General features: G+C 61.6%; 1 protein-coding gene across 2 annotated transcripts; it reads left to right on the plus strand.

Moving 5' to 3' along the window:
* Positions 1-26: 26 nt before the first annotated feature.
* PARP10 (poly(ADP-ribose) polymerase family member 10) lies at positions 27-7184 on the plus strand. 2 transcript variants are annotated; one of them, XM_032223416.1, is made up of 10 exons: positions 27-291; positions 830-1075; positions 1600-1839; positions 1917-2740; positions 2958-3170; positions 3304-3427; positions 3609-4538; positions 4674-4807; positions 5711-5885; positions 6571-7184. In XM_032223416.1, the coding sequence occupies exons 1-10, from the start codon at positions 129-131 to the stop codon at positions 6906-6908; spliced, it is 3387 nt and encodes a 1128-aa protein (XP_032079307.1). In that variant the 5' UTR covers positions 27-128; the 3' UTR covers positions 6909-7184. The 2 variants fall into 2 exon arrangements, with proteins under 2 accessions (XP_032079307.1, XP_032079308.1); XM_032223417.1 differs by having other exon boundaries at positions 4674-4883; positions 6571-6720.
* The last annotated feature ends 2012 nt before the right edge of the window (positions 7185-9196 follow it).

Raw genomic sequence — 9196 nt, forward strand, 5'->3', positions numbered from 1 at the left:
CGGCGCCGCCCCTTCTTGCTGGCGGGCCCTTTCGCTTTCGTTTCCCGCGGCGCTGCAGCTGCGGGCCTCGGTACCTCCGCCCTCCCGGGCTTCCTTCCTCCTCTTGGGCGGACTTGCGGGGCTTTCCGATGGCGGCGGCGGCGGCGGTGGCGGTGCTCGGGGTCCCCCCGGATGTGGCCGATGAGCTGCTGGTGTTTTACTTTGAGAACCGTCGGCGCTCGGGCGGGGGGCCGGTGCGGAGCTGGCGGCGGAGGGGCGACCGCGCCACTCTAACTTTTGAGCGCCCCGAAGGTGAGGGCCAGGGCTGGAGGGAGGCTGGGGACAGGCCGGCGGGGAGAAAGGCCTTCCGGCCCTGGGGCTCTGCCGGAGGCGGAGGCCGGCAGCCCCGAGGCTTGCCCCCGTTCCACCGTGGCTTTCACAAAACGCAACCGCCTTCCCACCACACGGCCACCCTTCCTGGGCCGTCCAGGTTTTTGGAGCCAGGTAGTACGTGGGCTTGTGCTGCGTACTAAGGCACAGAGGCTGGACGTTGAGGCCAGTTTTGCTCAGCGGGAGTTACAAAAGCAGCAAGTAGGTTGGGCTACAAATTCCATGGGTTCCATGACTGAGGGGGCTGGGATGATGGGAAGCATAGTCCATGGGGACTCGGGTGGCTATGGGGCTGCGGTCTTTAGTGCTGCAGCTTTGTCCCTGGCAGGTCCCCCCAAACGGCTGGCTGGGCCTTTCTGGGACTTGGCTTCTGAGGAGTTTGAAGCCCTGGTGGGGAGGGTGGGGGTCTGGGGTGAGGACCTTCCTTCTGGAGGTCACCCGCCGATCTCCTCCCTCGCAGATGCCCAGAGGGTCCTCTCCAGAACTGACCACGCCCTGCAAGGGGTGCAGCTGGTGGTCCAGCCCGCTGCTCCTCGGGATTATGGGAAGGTGGTCCTCCGGGGCCTGAACCCCCAAAGCAGCCTGGAGCTGGTGGAGCTGTACGTGGAGCACATGCTGGATTGCGAGAGGGACGCTTACTCCCTCCACCGCAGCCCTGCCGGGGACCAGGCGCTGGTGCAGCTGCAGGCAGCGCTCAACCACCCAGGTACTTGCCGGAGGTCTCCCCTTCCAAGCACAGCCGGCTGAGCTTCCTTGGGCTCCCTCCCAGAGGGGCCCCTGAGGGGCCTTCCTGCCCTCCAAGCTTGGTTGCCACCGGGGGGCCTCGAACCTCTTCTCGGCACCTGCCCCTTATTCTGCCCTCTCCCAACACCAGGAGGGACAGATACCCAAAGGGCAGAGAAAGCACCGCCTTCCCAATGTGCCAGTCCTGCATTGAGGAACATCACCAGGGCTGCTGACTTTGGCTGGGACCGTGTGCCCACCCGGAAGGATCCTGCTCTATGGGCAGAGTTAGCCGTCGTCTGCCAGGGATTCCTGGCTTCACTGGGCCTGGAAACCAGTCTCTGGCCTCCAGTTGTGTCATCCGTTTTCAAAGGAGGGAGGGAGGTTAGCTGGCTTCCCCCTGGCTGCTTTTCTGACTGGGGTGGGGTGGGGGGCATAACAGAAGGCAGTTCTTGGGGCAAAGTCTTCATTGGCTGCCTTGACTGAGTTCCTTGGCTTCCCTGGCAGAGTTCTTGGCGCTGGCGGATCGGGTGCAAAGCCGCGTGCTGGACGGGGCCAGCCTGGTGCTGGACTGGGTGGAGCAGACAGACAGCATCCTGGTTCGGAGTCACCACGGAGTCATCCAGCTGCAGCCAGAGGTGCTGACCCTCTACTTTGAGAGCAGGCGGAGTGGCGGGGGCCGCGTGCAGGCAGTGCGGCTTCTCCAGGGAGGCACGTTGGCCGTGGTCTCCTTTCAGGACCGCACAGGTGAGGGCTGTTCGAGACGCCTCTCCTGGCTCCTGCTGAAAAGGCTCCTCTGATGCTGATGCCTTTGTTTCCCGCAGTGGTGGATCGGGTGCTGAAGCAGCCCCACCAGCTCCCAGACGGCCGTCTGAAGGTCTCCCCTCACTATGACTTCCTGGAAGCCCCAGAGGCCGCAGCAGAGCTGGCCCCATCCACCACCCTTCCGGTGGCAGAGGCAGCTACCAGGCGGCTGCTGCAGTCCCAGGGCGTCCTGCAGGAGCTGGGGGCTTTTGCTCCCGAATGCGTGCTTCGCTGCGAAGAGGCTGGGCTGTGCATCTCGGGTGGGGACCCGGCTCTTCGGCAGCAGCTGCGGGAGCGCATCCAGGCAGCCTTGCATGCGGTGACGCAGAACCGACTGCCCTCCTCAACCTGGATGCTTGAGTTCCTGCAACGGGCAGATGTGCAGGAGCACCTGGCGGAACGGCTTGCTGAGCGCAGAGTGAGCGCCTGCTACCTTCCCGCTGCAGGGGAGGTGGTAGTGGTGGCCCTGAAGCCCCCCGTGGCTCAGCTGGCCGCCTCTCTCCTGGACTCCTTTCTCAGCTCCATCTCCCTGCCCTTGTCCGAGCGGCAGTTGCTGGCCTTGGCCTCCCCACACTGGGCCCGGGTGCAGGCGGGGCTGCGCTGCTGCTGTGTGCGCCTGGCTGATGACGGGGAGCACCTGGAGGGCCTCACCTTGCCTGGCCTGGAGGAGGAGAATGTGGCTGAGCTGAAGCGTGGCCTGCAGGACTGCCTGCCGGATGAGGTGCTGGTGACCACGGAGCCTGGACGTCTTCACTACCTTCGGCTCCATCGCCAGGAACTGCTGGCTGGCTTGGCTGACGTCACACTGCTGCCCCTGGAGGGAGCCGAGGTCACCGGCTTGCGGGTAAAAGGGGTGCAGCTGCAGCGTCCTTCCATGTCCCGCCCTCGACACACAGGGTGCCAGGCACTTGCCAGCTCTGCCCTGCTTTAGTGTCCCCTCTCGTGCCAGCTGCCACGTGTCCTTGGGCACTGTGGCCAAAAGGGTGGGTGGGGGGTCAAACCCTGCTTCTGCCAACCTTTTGTCAAGCCTGAGAAATCTGGCACGGTGTCTTTTTGTGCAGCTGAGCGGTGATTCTTGGGCGTGCCGAGCCGCGGCTGAGCTCCTCCAGAGTCTGCTCTGTGCCATCTCTGTTCGAACTGTGGTGCTACATCAGCCTGGCGTGAGCCGTTTCTTGCTGGAGGAGCGTGGCCAGGCCATCCTGCAGGGCCTGGAGAGGGGCTTCTGCTGTGCCTTCGGGCTGGAGCACCTCCAGTGGCGCTCCCCAGAGACCCAGGTGAGTACCCTGGAGGAGGGGATGGGGCATGGGATGTGCGGTGGGGCTGGAGGCTGGAGTGCTGAGCTGGAGGCGAGAGAAGAGTTTGAAAAGGGGGGGCTGCCTCTGAAGGGCCTCTTCTCCCCTCCCCCAGCACGAGTTGGAGACCTCACAGGAGCCAATTGCCCTCGTGGACCGGCGGGATTCCCTGCGTGGCCTCAAAGAGCATCTGCAGAGCCCAGTCGGGGAGGCCGACTGGCAAAGCGAAGCTAAGCTGGGTAATGTCTGTCTAGCTGCCTGTCCCTGGAGGTGAAGGACAGCAAGGGGCACCTGCCATCCCCTTCTGGCCTGAGGTTGGAGCTTAGGGTGAGCTTGGGGTAGCTTCAGGGTTCCCCCTTTCTGTGCAGGCCCACCTTATGTTGCTGCTTCCCTGCTCACTGAGCCCCCCTCCCGTTGCAGAAGAGATCAAGGGCCTGCTGGCTGCCCTCCAGCCTCCCAGGGTGGCCCTTCCCGCAGCAGAGGAGGAGGAGGAGGCAGGCACGGCCGCGGAGCCATTGCCAGAGGTCCCCCCTAGCTTCGAGCAGCAGACCAGCTTGGCTGACCTCGACACAATAGAAGAAGGGCCCTTGCCCGTCCCAGGCCCCATCCCAAGCCTGGCATTGGAAGAGGAGGAGGAGGAGGAGGCACAGCTGCTCCTGGCCATCCAGCAGTCCATGGACAGTGCTCGGCAGGAAGAGGAGGAGCTGGCGCGTGCCACTGAGCTCTCTCTGCGCTCCTTCGAGCAGGAGCAGCCGTCCAGTCCAGGTGCCGACATCCTGTCTGTCATGAGGGCCTCTCAGGAGGCAGCGGCTGCAACTCGTGTTCAGGTCTACACCTCCGTGGAGGAGGATGCAGAGGCCGTGGTGCAGGAGCTGGAGCGTGCCCTGGGCATGCAGATGCGGGAGGAAATGGTGCAGAACGAGGCCCTCTTGTCTCTGCCCGCTCTCTGCCTTGACTACCTGACCTACCTGGAGAGGAAGCACGCAGTGAGCATCACGCTCGCCGGCCCTGTAGCCACCGTGTCGGGCTTCTTGGACTACCCTGTGGCCGCCACCCGAGACCTTGCCCTGCTGCTGGCCCGGCTGCTGCACATGGAAGTGGCCGTGGGCTGTGGGGATGCCTGCTGGGTCCGCTGGGAGCCCTCTGAGCAGGGCTTACCCACCCCCTATTCGGCCCAGGCCAGTGCCCTGCTGGAGCAAGCGTGGTCCCGCGGCCACAAGCGCGTGGAGGTGTTCTTCGACGGGCGGCCTTTTGCCGTGGACTTTGAACGGATGGAGGAGTACGACGTTGGCAACGGCCGCACGCTGCCCATTGGCCGCACCCAGGTCCAGCTGCCACTGGCTTCTGCAGGTAGATGCCCCACCCGCCCAGTGGGCTTCTGGTGCTCCTCTTGTGGCAGCCTCCCTGGCCATGCAGAGGGCCCCCACCGGGCCTGGGGGTGGGGAGGGCAGCAGCCGTTTCTTCACAGCCTGTACTTTCCTGCAGCCCTGCTAGACCCCCCAGCTGAGGGCGAAGTGAAGCTGCTTCCGCTGGCTGAGCACTCGGAGGACTTCCAGAGGATCGTCCAGGGCTTCTACGACACGCTGGCCGGGCTTCATGGCAAGCTGTGGATTGTCAAGGTGGCTGGTCGTCTCCGCCCCCTTCAGCGGAGGGGCAGCCCTTGCAGGCAGCAGGGCCCATCCTGGAGCCTTGGAGGTGGAGCAGAGGCTGGGTGGTGGGGTCTCAGTAAGGTGCCATGGGGGGGGGGACCTGTGGGGCTCTGAGGAGCATAAGGCCCTTGACGAGGTCAATTGGAGCTCTACCTGCTATGTTGGGATCCTTGCTGTCCTGTTGGGTTGTTCCCGTGTGCCAAACCTGGAGAGGGGCTCAGTTCTGCAGCCAAGGATCCCTCCTCCGCAGCTGCCCCTGCCAGGTGTTCAGCGGGTGCCCTGCTTTGCCCCACAAACCCTCTCTGGAAGAACCGAGCTGAGAAGGGCTGCTGAGCAGAAGCCGAGACCGCTGGCCTTTCGGAGATGCCTCTTTCTCTGCCGGCGGTCGGCCCTGCTGGGTTCCCCTGGCAGGAGGGATGTGAGCCAGTCCCCCCCCCCCCCCCCGGCCCTCATCTGTTGGAGCCCCCTGGGCCTTGCGGAGAGGCCCCCACCTGGTCTCACAAAGGGCTCTCCCCCTTCCTTTGCAATGGGCAGGGGTCTGGGATTGGCCCAGAGGACTCTGGGACAGTCCTCCCCAAAAGCTGGGCCAGCCTGGTTCTGCCACTGGCACCACTTGCTCCAAGGACCAAATTGGAAGAGGGAGGGATTTCCTCCACTGCCCTCTCCCCCCCCCCTTTGGGGCTGGCTCAGAGCAGAGTTGGTGCCTGGGGTCCCCTGGGTGGGGGTGCTGAATCAGAAAGAGGGGGGGGTGCTTGGAAGCAGCCCAGGTTTGAGGTCAAGCGGCCCTGGTGCCCTGAGCCCAGTGGGGCCAGTGGGGCAGGGAGGGAATCGGGCTGGATGTGGGACTGACTCGTCTGCCTCCCTGCTTGGCAGCTGGAGAAGGTGATGCACCCGCTGCTCTACCAGCAGTACCAGCTGAAGAAGGCTGCCATGGAGAAGGCCTGCGGGCACCAGGCGGTGGAGCGGATCCTGTACCACGGCACAACGGAGGAGTCCAGCCACGAGATCTGCCAGCACGGCTTCAACCGCAGCTTTTGTGGCAAGAACGGTCAGTGAGTGACTGGTGCGAAGGGACCCTCCTTGGTGATCCTTAAGGGGGCATTCCCATGGGAACAAGCCCCCCCCCCCCCTCAGGCGGGCTGTCTGGCCTGTCCTGGGGATGTGTGCCCATTTCCAAGAAGCACACACACACATACACACACCCTCCACAGAGAAGCCATGCCAGATGTGGGGGGGGCTTCAGCAGCCACATTCGTCCCCTTGGGGGGGGGGGCAGGAGGGGGACTAGCAGTAGCTGGAGAAGCTGAATTGGTGGGTGGTGGGAGGGGCTGCCGGGCACTGTGCTGCCAGAAGGAGGCTTATAGGTGGCTCTGCCAGCCTTGTGACCCGAGGGTGCCAATGCCAGCCTAAGGCAGGAGGCTCACTGAGGTGCCCAACACCAGTCAGTATCCAGCCCATCATCGGGATGGGGAGAGGATGGGCAAGATGGCGCTCAGGCTCCCTTTTTTTACATTTGGCTTCCGGGGGGGGGGGTGTCTCTTGGAGGCCACATCGGCTGCTGGCCGGGCACAGGCTTAATAGGCGTTAAGCGATTTGTCTGTCTGTAAACGTCCGTAAATGTGCTGTGCATTATTCACCATATTCTCGTCTGTCTGGATGCTTTTGCCTATTTCCCACGTCTGACCTTGCTCTGTGCGTGACTGAATAACCCCTCTCCCCTCCCCCACTTCCAGCCACTCACTACGGCCACGGCGTCTACTTTGCGGTCAAGGCGTGTCTCTCGGCGCGTGATCAGTACTCGCCTCGCAGTCCCGATGGCAACAAATACATCTTTGTGGCCCGGACGCTGGTCGGGGACTACACAGCGGGCAATGCCAGCATGCGAGCGCCACCCCTGCGGGAAGGAGATGCCGCCCTCCGGCGGTACGACAGCACGGTGGACGACCCGAGGAAGCCCTCCATCTTCGTCATCTTCAACGACACCCAGGCCTACCCCGAATACCTCATCACCTGCCGGTGGGTGGAGCAGAAGGCGAGGCCTCCGCCTGCCTCCCCCTTGCCGCCCTGGTGAAGGAGAGCCGGTTTCCCACAGGAGGGCTGCTTGGCGGGCGGGGGCAGAGCTAGGGAGGGCAATGGGGCAGTGCGGTGGGAGCAGTTCACAGCGGGCAAAGCATGACAGTGCCCACAACAGACCTGCCTCCCCCCTCTTCCTTGAAGGTGGGCCTCAGGCCCTGTGGCTGCACCTGGGGGGCTCCCTTGCTGAGGTCCAGGCAGCCCCAGGGGTGATTGTGTCACCCAAGACACGCACCGGGGCCTCCTGCTCTTCAAGTGCTCCCCCCCCCCTTTTTTAAAAAAAACCTTTTCTTTAAAGCTACAGATGTGAATAAAAATAAATAAAGAACTTGTGTATCCAATTAAACAAGATTGGCTCTAAACTACTAAACCCAAAAAGGGCAGGAGAAAAAAGATTTTACAATCGATGACTCTATTCGGTTTTTAAACAAGAAATTGAGCCTTGGCCGCCCAGAATCAAAACCTCTCCTGGTTTCTAGCCTTCACTACTGGACCAAACTGGCTCTTAGATAGATGGGCTTATTCAATTGTTTTCTAGCACTCTTAAGTTATTAATATTACTGAGCTGTTGGTTTGCTTCCTGCCATGTATTCCAAAGCTTCCAGGCAAAGCGAAAACATTAACATTCATGTTAAAATGGGTAAAAGGAGCCAGTGGGTGGAAAAGATCCTGCCCTCGTCTATTAGCCATAATATTAATCTTAATAGCCGATAATGTCTCTTCTGTACCCTTAGAAACATGGTTTGCTCCTCTGCCGTTTCCCAACCATGTTGTTCCAGGTTCTTCCCTTCCATCTTTACAGAAGGCCTATTTCCCAGGGAAGCCCTGTGCCTTCTACCCCCATAGGGCCCGCAGGGGTCTGCCTCAGCTGCTGGAAAGACCCAGAATTCCTCTGGCAACTGAGCCAGTCCTTGCCAGGGTGCCCGCCGGGCCCTCTGCAACTGGGCAGGCTGGCAGCCCCCTGGCTGTTGTGCCACCAAGGGATTGGCCGGAGAGGGCAGGCTGGGACTTAGAACTAAGGAGAAACTTGCGACACAGAACAATTTGCCAGTGGAAGGGCTTGTCTCCAGGAGTTCTCCGTGCTCCGTCACGGGAGGTCTTGAAGACGCCGTTTGTCCAGAGTGGTGCAGGGCAGGGGGTGTCAAACTCAATTTCATTGAGGGCTGCATCAGGGTTGTGTTTGACCTTGGGGGGGGGGATAGCCGTGGCCAGCTCAACATCACTTGTGTTGGATGCGCCTGTGGTGGCCCGAGCACTCTGCCAGCGAAAATGGGCTCCCGAGCTCCAGCTGTGACGGCCTCCTGCCACCCTCTGCCAGCAAAGACGGAGCTTGAGGGGAGCCCACGTGGCCCCCTCGAGCTCTGTTTTTGACAGATGGCTTCCTGCACCCTCCCGCCAGTGAAAACAGCGGTCGTCCCAAGTTCTGTCTTCACTGGCAGCATCACCATGGGCTGGCCCTTTGCTGTTTTCAGGGCAGCCCCATGGGCCAAGTGTAATCACCCTGCGGGCCGGATCCGGCCCCCGGGCCTTGCGTTTGACCCCCCCTGGTGTAGGATCTCCTACTGGGTGGAGGGTTGGAATGGAGGTCCCTTCCAGCTCTCTTTCTCTATTCTGTTGTTCTTTCTGCGATGACGTGTATCCTTCCCATCAAGCACCAAGGAAATCTGGAATGGTATAGGATCTCCTGTCATGGACGGGGGTGGGTGGGGGTGGAATAGAAGACCTTCCAGGCCCCTTTCAACCCTGCCCTATGTTCAGTCCCAAGAGGAAGCAGACAAGCAGGAGCCTCTTGAGGCGATAAGGGTGAAGGAGCCGAAACTGAAGGAGGAGCTCAGGAATATCTGGGAAGTGTCAGAATGAGGTCAGGAAAGATGGAGGTGAACTAAACAGCAAGAGGGGGAAACTCCAGCCGAGATGCCGCAAGGGGAGGGGGGCCAAAGGAGATGCTGAGCTCACCAGGAAAAGCAGAACTCTGCACCCAGAGGGGCAGCAAAGGCGCTTAGACTTACTTGCGCCACAGGGCTCTACAGCCCCCTCTAAGATGTTTACAGAGTCAGCATGGGACTCCCAGCAATCTGGGTCCTCGTTTTACAACCCCTGAAGGATGGATGGCTGAGTCAACCTCAGATTCTGGCAGTCGGCAGAATTAGCCTTCAACGCTGCATTCTGGCCCCTGCACCATCACGGCTCTTTGTGAAGCCAATTTGTGTAGCGCAGGCTAAGAAGGAACTCAACAGGGGAGGGTGCAGGCCAGAAAGGATGCGGAAAGGACCTTCTGGCTAAGCC

Source organism: Thamnophis elegans, chromosome 8, assembly GCF_009769535.1.
Source record: "Thamnophis elegans isolate rThaEle1 chromosome 8, rThaEle1.pri, whole genome shotgun sequence".
Classification (NCBI taxonomy): domain Eukaryota; kingdom Metazoa; phylum Chordata; class Lepidosauria; order Squamata; family Colubridae; genus Thamnophis; species Thamnophis elegans.